Raw genomic sequence first — 17,269 nt, 5'->3', positions numbered from 1 at the left:
AATAAATGAGGAGGAGAATAATAAATGAGGAGGAGGATAATAAATGAGGAGGATAATAAATGAGGAGGAGGATAATAAATGAGGAGGAGGATAATAAATGAGGAGGAGGATAATAAATGAGGAGGAGGATAATAAATGAGGAGGATAATAAATGAGGAGGAGGAAGATAATAAATGAGGAGGAGGAAGATAATAAATGAGGAGGAGGAAGATAATAAATGAGGAGGAGGATAATAAATGAGGAGGAGGAAGATAATAAATGAGGAGGAGGATAATAAATGAGGAGGAGGAAGATAATAAATGAGGAGGAGGAAGATAATAAATGAGGAGGAGGATAATAAATGAGGAGGAGGAAGATAATAAATGAGGAGGAGGATAATAAATGAGGAGGAGGAGGAGGAAGATAATAAATGAGGAGGAGGATAATAAATGAGGAGGAGGATAATAAATGAGGAGGATAATAAATGAGGAGGATAATAAATGAGGAGGAGGATAATAAATGAGGAGGATAAAGGATAATAAATGAGGAGGAGGAAGATAATAAATGAGGAGGAGGATAATAAATGATAATAAATGAGGAGGAGGATAATAAATGAGGAGGAGGAGGATAATAAATGAGGAGGATAATAAATGAGGAGGAGGAAGATAATAAGTGAGGAGGAGGAAGATAATAAATGAGGAGGAGGATAATAAATGAGGACCAGGATAATAAATGAGGACCAGGATAATAAATGAGGAGGATAATAAATGAGGAGGAGGATAATAAATGAGGAGGAGGATAATAAATGAGGAGGAGGATAATAAATGAGGAGGAGGATAATAAATGAGGAGGAGGATAATAAATGAGGACCAGGATAATAAATGAGGAGGATAATAAATGAGGACCAGGATAATAAATGAGGACCAGGATAATAAATGAGGACCAGGATAATAAATGAGGACCAGGATAATAAATGAGGAGGAGGATAATGAATGAAGACCAGGATAATAAATGAGGAGGAGGATAATAAATGAGGAGGAGGATAATGAATGAGGAGGAGGATAATAAATGAGGAGGAGGATAATAAATGAGGAGGAGGATAATAAATGAGGACCAGGATAATGAATGAGGAGGAGAATAATAAATGAGGACCAGGATAATAAATGAGGGCCAGGATAATAAATGAGGGCCAGGATAATAAATGAGGAGGAGGATAATAAATGAGGAGGAGGATAATAAATGAGGAGGAGAATAATAAATGAGGAGGAGGATAATAAATGAGGAGGAGGATAATAAATGAGGAGGAGGATAATAAATGAGGACCAGGATAATAAATGAGGAGGATAATAAATGAGGAGGAGGATAATGAATGAGGAGGAGAATAAATGAGGAGGAGGATAATAAATGAGGAGGATAATGAATGAAGACCAGGATAATAAATGAGGAGGAGGATAATAAATGAGGACCAGGATAATAAATGAGGACCAGGATAATAAATGAGGACCAGGATAATAAATGAGGAGGAGGATAATAAATGAGGAGGAGGATAATAAATGAGGAGGAGGATAATAAATGAGGAGGATAATAAATGAGGAGGAGGAGGATAATAAATGGGGAGGAGGATAATAAATGAGGAGGATAATAAATGAGGAGGAGGATAATAAATGAGGAGGAGGATAATAAATGAGGAGGAGGATAATAAATGAGGAGGAGGATAATAAATGAGGAGGAGGATAATAAATGAGGACCAGGATAATAAATGAGGAGGATAATAAATGAGGACCAGGATAATAAATGAGGACCAGGATAATAAATGAGGAGGAGGATAATGAATGAAGACCAGGATAATAAATGAGGAGGAGGATAATAAATGAGGAGGAGGATAATGAATGAGGAGGAGGATAATAAATGAGGAGGAGGATAATAAATGAGGAGGAGGATAATAAATGAGGAGGAGGATAATAAATGAGGACCAGGATAATGAATGAGGAGGAGAATAATAAATGAGGACCAGGATAATAAATGATGGCCAGGATAATAAATGAGGAGGAGGATAATAAATGAGGAGGAGGATAATAAATGAGGAGGAGGATAATAAATGAGGAGGAGAATAATAAATGAGGAGGAGGATAATAAATGAGGAGGAGGATAATAAATGAGGAGGAGGATAATAAATGAGGACCAGGATAATAAATGAGGAGGATAATAAATGAGGAGGAGGATAATGAATGAGGAGGAGAATAAATGAGGAGGAGGATAATAAATGAGGAGGATAATGAATGAAGACCAGGATAATAAATGAGGAGGAGGATAATAAATGAGGACCAGGATAATAAATGAGGACCAGGATAATGAATGAGGAGGAGGATAATGAATGAGGAGGATAATAAATGAGGAGGAGGATAATGAATGAGGAGGAGAATAATAAATGAGGAGGATAATAAATGAGGAGGAGGATAATGAATGAGGAGGAGGATAATAAATGAGGAGAATAATAAATGAGGAGGAGGATAATAAATGAGGACCAGGATAATAAATGAGGACCAGGATAATAAATGAGGAGGATAATAAATGAGGAGGAGGATAATAAATGAGGAGGAGGATAATAAATGAGGACCAGGATAATAAATGAGGAGGAGGATAATAAATGAGGAGAATAATAAATGAGGAGGATAATAAATGAGGACCAGGATAATAAATGAGGAGGAGGATGATAAATGTGAAAGGCAACTGCAGCTGTAGTTTTAATGTCATAGCTTTACCTACAACAAAAAACAAGTTTCACAAAGACGTAAAACTCCCAAATGATGTCATTTTCTAATGGTTCCACCCCCTACACGCACACACTGACAAGGTGCCAACTTCTCTCCTCAGCAAGCATCATTCGAAGGTTATAATAGGCCCATTGTAAGACATGTGGGCTTGCTGCACAGGTGTTTTACTGTAGATATGCCCACCTGATAGAGATAATTCCACAAGACAAAATAATAGATGTTATATCAAAGGATAAGCCTCGTTTTGAACATTTATCATAAATGGTTTTAGATCGCCATCTACTGGTGACTTTAGATGTTGTTTTTAAATGTAATATAAGGGACTTCAAAATGAGTAGTTTCTTACTTCCTTCTACAATCGCCACGATAATATTTAGTTATATGTTCAAGACATTCTTGTGTTGAGTTAATTGGCAAAATCAAGCGCTTTTGTGCTACACAAAATCTACCCAAATGTCTCATACTACCGGGCCAAAATGATACAGCACAACATTTTCTCAGTAGCTTGGTACCTAATTCTTCTCAGTGGTAAAATAGATATTATCACACTTTTTTTTATAAAAAATGTTTTTATTAACAACAAATCAATACAGTGAATACATGAAGGAACACAAGTATATATATATATTATATACAATGGACAATCGATCTAGGGGCGGGGCTACGATCACAATTACACAAGGACCTTAGGGACATACTTATAATTCTAACAGCTTTTTTTGTTGTTAGTAGAGTATTTAATTGTCTTAAAATACAGTTCAATTTAATTTTTGTAAGGTAAGAAAATGTTTTGTTTTTTTGTGTTTGTTTGTAAATGTACATTTTGTGTATATGAAATTTGGCCCAAAAGAATAATGAAATGAATTACATAAAAAATGTTTCAGCTTATTTCTATGGTATGTAAAGAATCTAAAACAGTACATCTCTCCACAACAGTGTCAGATCTTAATAAATGTGTTCAATTATAAACCAAATTAAATCAAAATCAAATTTTATTTATATAGCCCTTCTTACATCAGGTGATGTCTCAAAGTGCTGTACAGAAACCCAGCCTAAAACCCCCAAACAGCAAGTAATGCAGGTGTAGAAGCACGGTGGCTAGGAAAAACTCCCAAAAAGGCCAAAACCAGGCTAGGAAGAAACCTAAGAGAGGAACCAGGCTGTGCGATGTTATAAACCTAGGGGGCTGGGGTGGCCAGTCCTCTTCTGGCTGTGCCGGGTGGAGATTATAACAGAACATGGCCATGATGTTCAAATGTTCATAAATGACCAGCATGGTCGAATAATAATAAGGCAGAACAGTTGAAACTGGAGCAGCAGCACAGTCAGGTGGACTGGGGACAGCAAGGAGTCATCATGTCAGGTAGTCCTGGGACATGGTCCTAGGGCTCAGGCCAGTCCAGCAGCATCCAGGTGGACTGGGGACAAAGAATCATGTCAGGTAGTCCTGGGGCACGGTCCTAGGGCTCAAGTCCTCCGAGAGAGAGAAAGAAAGAGAGAATTAAACCTACTGATGTCTTGGCACAGTTTTCTTACATGAATACAATCCCCCCAAAAAGATGCAACACTGTTTCTGGGTGGTCATTACAAAAGGAGCAATTTGAGTTGATGTTTTCCTTAAACTTCTTCATATTGTGGTTGGCAGGATAATATTTATGAATAATTTTAAAGGAAACTTCCTTCATTTTGTTAACAAGTAGGTATGTGTGTGGCAACATCCAAACTTTTGCCCAACAGATATTATCAATAAATCCATTCCAATAAGGCATGACATAAGGTATAGATACAACATCCTGCTGAAACAAGGATCGTATCGCTCTGTTGTTGAATGGACCAAAAGAGAAACAAATCTTTCCTACTGATGAGTCAACAGGGTCAATAGAAGGTAGACTCTGAGGGTCAGGTCTTTCCTACTGATGAGTCAACAGGGTCAATAGAAGGTAGGCTCTGAGTGTTGGATTGCGTCATCAGTCGACTGCGCAGGAAGCAAAGCGACTGATGTTCTTGAACGTGGCCGTTCCTTTTCCTGCGCATGCGCAGAAAGGCCGCCCGAGCCAAAATGACAGCTCTCTCCTCTTGTCTCTGTGGGAAGTCGACACAGCTGGTTGATTTCTGGACACTTCAAAATGGAAAGGAATACAACATTATTCAGATATTTGCATGGAATGTAATGACTATATATATAGTTTCTGAAATATTAATGTTTTTGTTGTAGTATCCGGTTAATGTCTTCACGTAATTTGAGTTGACAGTGTCTGTTTATAGGTAGCTTGTTTGGTTTTTGTCTATAAGCTATCAGCAAGCTAACTGTTAGCTACACGTTAGCGTTTACGAGAAGGCCAGACTTGTCTTTATTTTCTGTCATAATTCACATGAACTAGTTAGCTACCCCTTTTACACAGGGAATAAATTAGCTATACATACCGTCGTGTTTGCTCTGTTTTTTTGTTGTTTATTTTCAAACTCTTGATTCTCTTAAGAGATCGCATTTATTTTTTTTGGGACAGTAAGGACGCAAGTCACGTTTTTTGTTTTGTTTTACTGTTTACTACTCTTAGTTTCCTACCTTTTGGCTCTCGGACACTTTGTTGATCTTTATTTTATATATTTTGAAATATCTGGTCAAATTGCTTTTTCCCCCCACCATGTTTCTGATAGGCGGTGTGTTGCTTTGGGCCAGTTTCTACGGTACAAAACTCTGAAAAAACAAACCAACAAAACAAGTGATTTCAGTCCATTAGACAACTCACAATCAGCATGTTTTTTTGTTGTTCTTCCCCTTCCGACGCGTTAGATATTAACATTTAGTTCCATTTAAAAACTCAGCGACTTTCATTGAACACTTGCTCTGTCATTTTTGGGACAGCTTGTTGTAATTGAGTTCCCTCTACATGTGATCAGTTTAGTGTCTGGGTCCCTTTTCGTTTCCACCATGTCTTGTGTACATTATAAATTCTCATCTAAACTCAACTACGACACGGTCACTTTCGATGGCCTGAACATCACTCTGGCCGACCTGAAAAGACAGATTATGGGTCGAGAGAGACTCAAAGCTGTCGACTGCGGCCTACAAATCACCAACGCACAAACTAAAGAAGGTAAGAAAGTAGTTTTATTATCTGTGGGTTTTTTAAATTTTTTTTAAAGGAAGACATTTTTATTTATTTTAACTAAGTTAAATCACTTGGGATGTCAAAGCTGCCGACAGCTGTTGCTACCTAGTTATTAGCTAAGAACAAATTTGTCCAGTGACGGAAAGCCAATCTGACATTTTTAAAAACTTTTATGAAATGAGTTACTGAGTTCTTCGTGTTGAATATTTTTTTCTTTCCGTATCACCTATATAGTCCTGATCTACCATCACTTTATCAGACAAAACACACGTGTTGTGTTTTGGCTGTCCCGTTGCTGCTAACTGCTAACTGGCTACTTTCTAACTAACCAGGTTACTGCTTCAACCTCGGATCACAGCTAGGTAGATTTTTATTGTTTAAACTTAGCTAACTAGTAAGTTGGTTGACGAGCTATTGCTCAAGTGCAGGGGCTTTCCGTGCTGTTTGCTGATGCTGAACCCCCATCGGGAAGCGGCACATAACGGGGCCTGGACGGAAATCTAACGTTAATAAGGTGAGCTAGTGTCAACCACAGGGATCAATCAATAAGCACCAATAAACTAGTGTCAACCACAGGGATCAATAAGCACCAATAAACTAGTGTCAACCACAGGGATCAATAAGCACCAATCAACTAGTGTCAACCACAGGGATCAATCAATAAGCACCAATAAACTAGTGTCAACCACAGGGATCAATAAGCACCAATAAACTAGTGTCAACCACAGGGATCAATAAGCACCAATCAACTAGTGTCAACCACAGGGATCAATAAGCACCAATCAACTAGTGTCAACCACAGGGATCAATAAGCACCAATAAACTAGTGTCAACCACAGGGATCAATAAGCACCAATCAACTAGTGTCAACCACAGGGATCAATAAGCACCAATCAACTAGTGTCAATAAGCACCGTCGGGAACACATTTCGAATGAAGAGGTCTTGACAGCCAGACGACCATTGTGGTTACTGGTCAAATGGGGTCCGGTATATATATATTTTTTTGACAGGGCTTGAATAGAGAAGAGGGTCAATGGGTTTGAGCCGTTTCGTTGAAGGGAAATGTTAATTTTATATGCATTTTTTATTTTATTTGGCCTACCTGTGAGGTTCCATCATCCACAAAACCCCTTATTTCAGCCCAGGTGGTTGGCTTGTGTGCTGGCATGGTGGGGTTAGGCCTAGTCAGGGAGTCTGGTTCCTCTTAAGGTTTCTTCCTTCTACTGTGAACTGCTTGCTCTTTTGGGGGGGGGGTTGGTTGAGGCCAGTGGACTTTAAAAACACTTCCTGACAAACATGAATGTAAAACGTCATATGTAAATTGAATAGATAAGATGGATTGATTTTATATTAGATATAGATATACAGGATGGTGCCCGGGGGACTAGATATCTGGGATGGCCCCCGGGGGACTAGATATCTGGGATGGCGCCCGGGGGACTAGATATCTGGGATGGCGCCCGGGGGACTAGATATCTGGGATGGCCCCCGGGGGACTAGATATCTGGGATGGCGCCGGGGACTAGATATCTGGGATGGCTAGATATCTGGGATGGCGGGGACTAGATATCTGGGATGGCCCCCGGGGGACTAGATATCTGGGATGGCGCCCGGGGGACTAGATGTCTGGATGGTGCCCGGGGGACTAGATGTATAGGATGGCCCCCGGGGGACTAGATATCTGGGATGGTGCCCGGGGGGACTAGATGTATAGGATGGTGCCTGGGGGACTAGATATATAGGATGGTGCCTGGGGGACTAGATATATAGGATGGCCCCTGGGGGACTAGATATCTGGGATGGCCCCTGGGGGACTAGATATCTGGGATGGCCCCCGGGGGACTAGATATCTGGGATGGCCCCCGGGGGACTAGATATCTGGGATGGCCCCTGGGGGACTAGATATATAGGATGGCCCCCGGGGGACTACCAACAGACAGACCAGTAATTCCCTCGTCTCTGATCTGTAGAATACAAAGACGACGAGGCCCTGATATCCAAGAACTCCTCTGTCATCATCAGAAGAATACCCATCGGAGGAGTCAAGGCTTCAAGCAAGATGTATAACATGTGAGTACATATATACAGTGTAGTCACCTGGCCTTAACCCAGCCTGTAGTCACCTGGCCTTAACCCAGCCTGTAGTCACCTGGCCTGTAGTCACCTGGCCTTAACCCAGCCTGTAGTCACCTGGCCTTAACCCAGCCTGTAGTCACCTGGCCTTAACCCAGCCTGTAGTCACCTGGCCTTAACCCAGCCTGTAGTCACCTGGCCTTAACCCAGCCTGTAGTCACCTGGCCTTAACCCAGCCTGTAGTCCCCTGGTCTTAACCCAGCCTGTAGTCACCTGGCCTTAACCCAGCCTGTAGTCACCTGGCCTGTAGTCACCTGGCCTTAACCCAGCCTGTAGTCACCTGGCCTGTAGTCACCTGGCCTTAACCCAGCCTGTAGTCACCAAGCAAGATGTATAACATGCGAGTACATATATACACAGTGCATCGAGGACTCCCTGGTGGTCTAAGGTCGCTGCGTCTCAGTGCAAGAGGGGGTCAATACAGTCCCTGGTTCGATTCCAGGCTGTATCACATCCGGCCGTGATTGGGAGTCCCATTGGCCCGGCGTCGTCCGGGTTCGGCCCGGGGTAGGCCATCATTGTAAATAAGAATTTGTTCTGAACTGACTTGCCTAGTTAAATTAAAGATTAAATATAATTTTTATTTAAAAAATTCAAACCCATTTTTTTCCACATTTTGTTTGACTTTTCAGCCCTGTTCTAAAAATGTATTAAATATTTTTTCCTTCTACCCCATAATGACAAAGCGAAAACAGGTATTTTAGAAATATTTGCAAATGTATTAAAAATAACATTTAGATAATTATTCTGACACTTTGCTATGAGACTTGAAATTGAGCTCAGGTGCTTCCTGTTTCCATTGATCATCCTTGAGATGTTTCTACAACTTGATTGGAGTTCACCTGTGGTAAATTCAATTAACTGGACATGATTTAGAAAGGTACACACACCTGTCTATATAAAGGTCCCACAGTTGACAGTGCATGTCAGAGCAAAAACAAAGCCACGAGGTCGCAGGAATTGTCCGAAGAGCTCCTTAGACAGATCTTTGCCTTGTCTCAATCCTGGGGAAGGGTAGCAAAACCTTTCTGCAGCATTGAAGGTCCCCAAGAACACAATGGCCTCCATCATTCTTAAATGGAAGAAGTTTGGAACCACCAAGACTCCCTAGAGCTGGCCGCCCGGACAAACTGAGGAGTCGGAGGAGAAAAGCCTTGGTCAGGGAGGTGAGCAAGAACCTGATGGTCACTCTGACAGAGCTCCAGAGTTCCTCTGTGGATATGGGAGAACCTTCCAGAAGGACAACCATCTCTGCAGCACTTCACCAATTAGGCCTTTATGGTAGAGTGGCCAGACGGAAGCCACTCCTCAGTAAAAGGCACATGACAGCCCGCTTGGAGTTCACCAAACGGCACCTAAAGACTCTCAGACCATGAGAAACAAGATTCTCTGGTCTGATGAAACCAAGATTGAACTCGTTGGCCTGAATGCCAAGCGTTACGTCTGGAGGAAACCTGGCACCATCCCTACGGTGAAGCATGGTGGTGGTGGCAGCATCATGCTGTGGGGATTTTCAGTGGCAGGGACTGGGAGACTAGTCAGGATCGAGGGAAAGATGAACGGAGCAAAGTACAGAGAGATCCTTGATGAAAACCTGTTCCAGAGCACTCAGGACCTCAGACTGGGGCGAAGGTTCCCCTTCCAACAGAACAACAACCCCTAAGCACACAGCCAAGACAACGCAGGACAACGCAGGAGTGGCTTCGGGACAAGTCTCTGAATGTCCTTGAGTGGCCCAGCCAGAGCCCAGACTTTGAAGCCGATCGAACATCTCTGGAGAGACCTGAAAACAGCCGTGCAGCGACGCACCCCATCCAACCTGACAGAGCTTGAGAGGATCTGCAGAGAAGAATGGGAGAAACTCCCCAAATACAGGTGTGCCAAGCTTGTAGCTTCAACAAAGTACTGAGTAAAGGGTCTGAATACTTATGGAAATCATATTTCAGTATTTAATTTTAATACTTTTGCCAAAATGTCTAAAACCTGTTTTTGCTTTGTCATTGTGGGGTATTGTGATGTCATTATGGGGTATTGTGATGTCATTATGGGGTATTGTGATGTCATTATGGGGTATTGTGATGGCATTATGGGGTATTGTGATGGCATTATGGGGTATTGTGATGGCATTATGGGGTATTGTGATGGCATTATGGGGTATTGTGATGTCATTATGGGGTATTGTGATGGCATTATGGGGTATTGTGATGGCATTATGGGGTGTTGTGTATAGATGTAATCCATTTTAGAATAAGGCTGTAACGTAACAAAAATGTAGAAGTCAAGGGGTCTGAATACTTTCTGAATGCACTGAAAATACATTTTAATAGCAGGACACTGTAAAGTCCATTATTCCCCTGAAGAGTAGGAATTAGGCTTTTTTGAGAAGGTTTTTAAATTCTAGGCAACCTGCATACACATTGTTTTGATGTACAATAGACCCAACAATAGCTACTGTAGTAGGTCAAAGCTGTGTGCTAGAATGGGTTGGTGGTCATTCCTTTATCGGCGTCAGACCAATGCCTACTTCTCACTTAAAAACAGTTTTTATGTTTTAAATTTCCATGGATTTTACCCCCCCCCCCCCCCCTCCCCGCAAGGTGTCTTCTGAAATGTGTAATTTACACCTCAAATTATGTTAAAATTAAAATTTGTTGTCTCAGCTAATTTATTTCCCAGGGTCCTCGGTTTCCCAAAAGCATCTTAATAAGGATACTTAGTTAAATCTCCGAGCGGTTTTCGTAAAACCATCATTACTGAACTTTCGTTCTTCCACGTCACTTTATACACAGAAGATCCCCGTTTTTAAAAACGGAATCGAGATGTTTATCTGTCTCTCTGTGACTGACTGATTCACAACGTTGCCCCTGTTATAAACAAGCAACGGGTGAAGAGATGTTTCAAATGAAAACCAAGATGGCTGCCGTCGAAAATCCAAGATGGCTGCCGTCAAAAGCAAGATGGCTGCCGTCGAAAATCCAAGATGGCTGCCGTCAAAAGCAAGATGGCTGCCGTCGAAAAGCAAGATGGCTGCCGTCGAAAAGCAAGATGGCTGCCGTCGAAAAGCAAGATGGCTGCCGTCAAAAGCAAGATGGCTGCCGTCAAAGCAAGATGGCTGCAAGATGGCTGCCGTCAAGATGGCAAGATGGCTGCCGTCAAAAGCAAGATGGCTGCCGTCAAAATCCTGCCTTCCCATAGTTTGAAGTACAACAGACCAACAATAGCTACTGTAGTAGGTCAAAGCTGTGTGCTGGAAAACCTTGGTGGATTATGGGTGAAGTAGGCGTTGTGGAGCTCATGTGAATTTATTAGCTTTTGGGGGGGGGCTTCAGACCAATGCCTTTTTACCTTTTACTTTACTAGGCAAGTCAGTTAAGAACAAATTCTTATTTTCAATGACTGCCTAGGAACAGTGGGTTAACTGCCTTTTCAGGGGCAGAACGACAGATTTGTACCTTGTCAGCTCGGGGATTTGAACTTGCAACCTTTCGGTTACTAGTCCAACACTCTAACCACTAGGCTACCCTGCCGCCCCAAATGTATATTAGTCATTATTGTGACATTTTAAATGGCACTTCCTGATGTGGCATCAAGTGATGTTGGAAGCAGTGGGCCCCAGATCAATTATCTAGATTAGTTTCTTCCTGATGTTGGAAGCAGTGGGCCCCAGATCAATTATCTAGATTAGTTTCTTCCTGATGTTGGAAGCAGTGGGCCCCAGATCAATTATCTAGATTTTTTTCTTCCTGATGTTGGAAGCAGTGGGCCCCAGATCAATTATCTAGATTAGTTTCTTCCTTATGTTGGAAGCAGTGGGCCCCAGATCAATTATCTAGATTAGTTTCTTCCTGATGTTGGAAGCAGTGGGCCCCAGATCAATTATCTAGATTAGTTTCTTCCTGATGTTGGAAGCAGTGGGCCCCAGATCAATTATCTAGATTAGTTTCTTCCTGATGTTGGAAGCAGTGGGCCCCGGGTTCATTTATCTAGATTAGTTTCTTCCTGATCAAGTTGTTGAAGCAGTGGGCCCTGGTTCATTTATCTAGATTAGTTTCTTCCTGATGTTGGAAGCTGTGGGCCCCGGGTTCATTTATCTAGATTCGTTTCTTCCTGATGTTGGAAGCAGTGGGCCCCGGGTTCATTTATCTAGATTCGTTTCTTCCTGATGTGGCATCAAGTGATGTTGGAAGCAGTGGGCCCTGGTTCATTTATCTAGATTAGTTTCTTCCTGATGTTGGAAGCAGTGGTCCCCGGATCATTTATCTAGATTAGTTTCTTCCTGATGTTGGAAGCAGTGGGCCCCAGATCAATTATCTAGATTAGTTTCTTCCTGATGTTGGAAGCAGTGGGCCCCGGGTTCATTTATCTAGATTAGTTTCTTCCTGATGTTGGAAGCAGTGGGCCCCGGGTTCATTTATCTAGATTAGTTTCTTCCTGATGTTGGAAGCAGTGGGCCCCTGGTTCATTTATCTAGATTAGTTTCTTCCTGATGTTGGAAGCAGTGGGCCCCGGGTTCATTTATCTAGATTAGTTTCTTCCTGATGTTGGAAGCAGTGGGCCCCGGGTTCATTTATCTAGATTAGTTTCTTCCTGATGTTGGAAGCAGTGGGCCCTGGTTCATTTATCTAGATTAGTTTCTTCCTGATGTTGGAAGCAGTGGGCCCCAGATCAATTATCTAGATTAGTTTCTTCCTGATGTTGGAAGCAGTGGGCCCCAGATCAATTATCTAGATTAGTTTCTTCCTGATGTTGGAAGCAGTGGGCCCCAGATCAATTATCTAGATTAGTTTCTTCCTGATGTTGGAAGCAGTGGGCCCCGGGTTCATTTATCTAGATTAGTTTCTTCCCGATGTGGCATCAAGTGATGTTGGAAGCAGTGGCCCCGGGTTCATTTATCTAGATTAGCTTCCTGATGTTGGAAGCTGTGGGCCCCGGGTTCATTTATCTAGATTCGTTTCTTCCTGATGTTGGAAGCAGTGGGCCCCGGGTTCATTTATCTAGATTCGTTTCTTCCTGATGTGGCATCAAGTGATGTTGGAAGCAGTGGGCCCTGGTTCATTTATCTAGATTAGTTTCTTCCTGATGTTGGAAGCAGTGGTCCCCGGATCATTTATCTAGATTAGTTTCTTCCTGATGTTGGAAGCAGTGGGCCCCAGATCAATTATCTAGATTAGTTTCTTCCTGATGTTGGAAGCAGTGGGCCCCAGATCAATTATCTAGATTAGTTTCTTCCCGGGTTCATTTATCTAGATTAGTTTCTTCCTGATGTTGGAAGCAGTGGGCCCCGGGTTCATTTATCTAGATTAGTTTCTTCCTGATGTTGGAAGCAGTGGGCCCCTGGTTCATTTATCTAGATTAGTTTCTTCCTGATGTTGGAAGCAGTGGGCCCCGGGTTCATTTATCTAGATTAGTTTCTTCCTGATGTTGGAAGCAGTGGGCCCCGGGTTCATTTATCTAGATTAGTTTCTTCCTGATGTTGGAAGCAGTGGGCCCTGGTTCATTTATCTAGATTAGTTTCTTCCTGATGTTGGAAGCAGTGGGCCCCGGGTTCATTTATCTAGATTAGTTTCTTCCTGATGTTGGAAGCAGTGGGCCCCGGGTCATTTATCTAGATTAGTTTCTTCCTGATGTTGGAGGCAGTGGGCCCCGGGTTCATTTATCTAGATTCGTTTCTTCCTGATGTGGCATCAAGTGATGTTGGAAGCAGTGGGCCCTGGTTCATTTATCTAGATTAGTTTCTTCCTGATGTTGGCAGCAGTGGGCCCCGGGTTCATTTATCTAGATTAGTTTCTTCCTGATGTTGGAAGCAGTGGGCCCCGGGTTCATTTATCTAGATTAGTTTCTTCCTGATGTTGGAGGCAGTGGGCCCCGGGGTCATTTATCTAGATTAGTTTCTTCCTGATGTTGGAGGCAGTGGGCCCCGGGTCATTTATCTAGATTAGTTTCTTCCTGATGTTGGAAGCAGTGGGTCCCGGGTCATTTATCTAGATTAGTTTCTTCCTGATGTTGGAAGCAGTGGGCCCCGGGGTCATTTATCTAGATTAGTTTCTTCCTGATGTTGGAGGCATGGGCCCCGGGTCATTTATCTAGATTAGTTTCTTCCTGATGTTGGCAGCAGTGGGCCCTGGATCATTTATCTAGATTAGTTTCTTCCTGATGTTGGCAGCAGTGGGCCCCGGGTTCATTTATCTAGATTAGTTTCTTCCTGATGTTGGCAGCAGTGGGCCCTGGATGATTTATCTAGATTAGTTTCTTCCTGATGTTGGCAGCAGTGGGCCCCGGGTTCATTTATCTAGATTAGTTTCTTCCTGATGTTGGAAGCAGTGGGCCCTGGTTCATTTATCTAGATTAGTTTCTTCCTGATGTTGGAAGCAGTGGGCCCCGGGGTCATTTATCTAGATTAGTTTCTTCCTGATGTTGGAAGCAGTGGGCCCGGGTTCATTTATCTAGATTAGTTTCTTCCTGATGTTGGAAGCAGTGGGCCCGGGTTCTTTTATCTAGATTTGTTTCTTCCTGATGTTGGCAGCAGTGGGCCCCGGGGTCATTTATCTAGATTAGTTTCTTCCTGATGTTGGAGGCATGGGCCCCGGGTCATTTATCTAGATTAGTTTCTTCCTGATGTTGGCAGCAGTGGGCCCTGGATCATTTATCTAGATTAGTTTCTTCCTGATGTTGGCAGCAGTGGGCCCCGGGTTCATTTATCTAGATTAGTTTCTTCCTGATGTTGGCAGCAGTGGGCCCTGGATCATTTATCTAGATTAGTTTCTTCCTGATGTTGGCAGCAGTGGGCCCCGGGTTCATTTATCTAGATTAGTTTCTTCCTGATGTTGGAAGCAGTGGCCCCGGGTTCATTTATCTAGATTAGTTTCTTCCTGATGTTGGAAGCAGTGGGCCCCGGGTCATTTATCTGGATTAGTTTCTTCCTGATGTTGGAAGCAGTGGGCCCCGGGTTCATTTATCTAGATTAGTTTCTTCCTGATGTTGGCAGCAGTGGGCCCCGGGTTCATTTATCTAGATTAGTTTCTTCCTGATGTTGGCAGCAGTGGGCCCCTGGTTCATTTATCTAGATTAGTTTCTTCCTGATGTTGGAGGCAGTGGGCCCCGGGTTCATTTATCTAGATTAGTTTCTTCCTGATGTTGGAAGCAGTGGGCCCCGGGTTCATTTATCTAGATTAGTTTCTTCCTGATGTTGGAAGCAGTGGGCCCCGGGTCATTTATCTAGATTAGTTTCTTCCTGATGTTGGAAGCAGTGGGCCCCGGGTTCATTTATCTAGATTAGTTTCTTCCTGATGTTGGAGGCAGTGGGCCCCGGGTTCATTTATCTAGATTAGTTTCTTCCTGATGTTGGAGGCAGTGGGCCCCGGGTTCATTTATCTAGATTAGTTTCTTCCTGATGTTGGAGGCAGTGGGCCCCGGGTTCATTTATCTAGATTAGTTTCTTCCTGATGTTGGAAGCAGTGGGCCCCGGGTTCATTTATCTAGATTTGTTTCTTCCTGATGTTGGAAGCAGTGGGCCCTGGTTCATTTATCTAGATTAGTTTCTTCCTGATGTTGGAAGCAGTGGGCCCCGGGTTCATTTATCTAGATTAGTTTCTTCCTGATGTTGGAAGCAGTGGGCCCCGGGTCATTTATCTAGATTAGTTTCTTCCTGATGTTGGAAGCAGTGGGCCCCGGTTCATTTATCTAGATTAGTTTCTTCCTGATGTTGGAAGCAGTGGGCCCTGGTTCATTTATCTAGATTAGTTTCTTCCTGATGTTGGAAGCAGTGGGCCCCGGGGTCATTTATCTAGATTAGTTTCTTCCTGATGTTGGAAGCAGTGGGCCCGGGTTCATTTATCTAGATTAGTTTCTTCCTGATGTTGGAAGCAGTGGGCCCGGGTTCTTTTATCTAGATTTGTTTCTTCCTGATGTTGGAAGCAGTGGGCTCTGGGTCATTTATCTAGATTAGTTTCTTCCTGATGTTGGAAGCAGTGGGCCCCTGGTTCATTTATCTAGATTAGTTTCTTCCTGATGTTGGAGGCAGTGGGCCCCGGGGTCATTTATCTAGATTAGTTTCTTCCTGATGTTGGAGGCAGTGGGCCCCGGCTTCATTTATCTAGATTAGTTTCTTCCTGATGTTGGAAGCAGTGGGCCCCGGCTTCATTTATCTAGATTAGTTTCTTCCTGATGTTGGAAGCAGTGGGCCCCTGGTTCATTTATCTAGATTAGTTTCTTCCTGATGTTGGAGGCAGTGGGCCCCGGGGTCATTTATCTAGATTAGTTTCTTCCTGATGTTGGAGGCAGTGGGCCCCGGGTTCATTTATCTAGATTAGTTTCTTCCTGATGTTGGAGGCAGTGGGCCCCGGGGTCATTTATCTAGATTAGTTTCTTCCTGATGTTGGAGGCAGTGGGCCCCGGGGTCATTTATCTAGATTAGTTTCTTCCTGATGTTGGAGGCAGTGGGCCCCGGGTTCATTTATCTAGATTCTAAGTGAGGAGCTCTGGATTGTTTGTGTAACTGAGAACTGAGAACTGTTGTCAGTTAAGATATTCAAATAAGGGACGTTGGGCCGCAGCTCTGCTCTCTGACACCTGCTGCTGGGGGTGTGGGGGTGCTGTAAGGGGTGTGGGGTGCTGTAAGGGGTGTGGGGGTAAGGGGTGTGGGGGTGTAAGGGGTGTGGGGGTGTGGTGCTGTAAGGGGTGTGGTGCTGTAAGGGGTGTAAGGGGTGTAAGGGGTGGGGGTGTGGTGCTGTAAGGGGTGTGGGGGTGTGGTGCTGTAAGGGGTGTGGGGCTGCTGGGGTGTGGTGCTGTAAGGGGTGTGGTGGTGTAAGGGTGTGGGGGTGTGGTGGTGTAAGGGGTGTGGTGCTGTAAGGGGTGTGGGGGTGTGGTGGTGTAAGGGGTGGTGGGGGGTGTGGTGCTGCTGGGGGGTGTGGGGGTATGGTGCTGCTGGGGGTGTGGGGGTGTGGTGCTGCTGGGGGTGTGGTGCTGCTAGGGGTGTGGTGCTGCTGGGGGTGTGGTGCTGTAAGGGGTGTGGGGGTGTGGTGCTGCTGGGGGTGTGGTGCTGTAAGGGGTGTGGTGCTGCTGGGGGTGTGGGGGTGTGGTGCTGCTAGGGTGTGGGGCTGCTGGGGGTGTGGTGCTGCTGGGAGTGTGGGGTGTGGTGCTGTAAGGGCTGTGGGGGTGTGGTGCTGCTGGGGGTGTGGTGCTGTAAGGGGTGTGGTGCTGCTGGGGGTGTGGTGCTGTAAGGGGTGTGGAGGTGTGGTGCTGCTGGGGGTGTGGTGCTGTAAGGGGTGTG

General features: G+C 43.9%; 1 protein-coding gene across 1 annotated transcript in view; it reads left to right on the top strand.

The window, feature by feature from the left end:
- Positions 1–4,796: 4,796 nt before the first annotated feature.
- Positions 4,797–17,269, top strand: part of LOC135568778 (E3 ubiquitin-protein ligase RBBP6-like) — a gene marked incomplete at its 3' end in the record, with an annotated part of 30,601 nt that continues 18,128 nt past the window's right edge. Inside the window, exons 1-2 of the mRNA XM_065015521.1 lie at positions 4,797–5,851; positions 7,839–7,938. Coding sequence (XP_064871593.1) covers positions 5,686–5,851; positions 7,839–7,938 — 266 coding nt within the window. The remainder of the gene's footprint in view (positions 5,852–7,838; positions 7,939–17,269) is intronic.

Source organism: Oncorhynchus nerka, unplaced genomic scaffold (assembly GCF_034236695.1).
Source record: "Oncorhynchus nerka isolate Pitt River unplaced genomic scaffold, Oner_Uvic_2.0 unplaced_scaffold_1384, whole genome shotgun sequence".
NCBI lineage: Eukaryota > Metazoa > Chordata > Actinopteri > Salmoniformes > Salmonidae > Oncorhynchus > Oncorhynchus nerka.
Note: the sequence above shows the minus strand (reverse complement) of the source record. Positions and strands in the feature narration are given on the sequence as shown.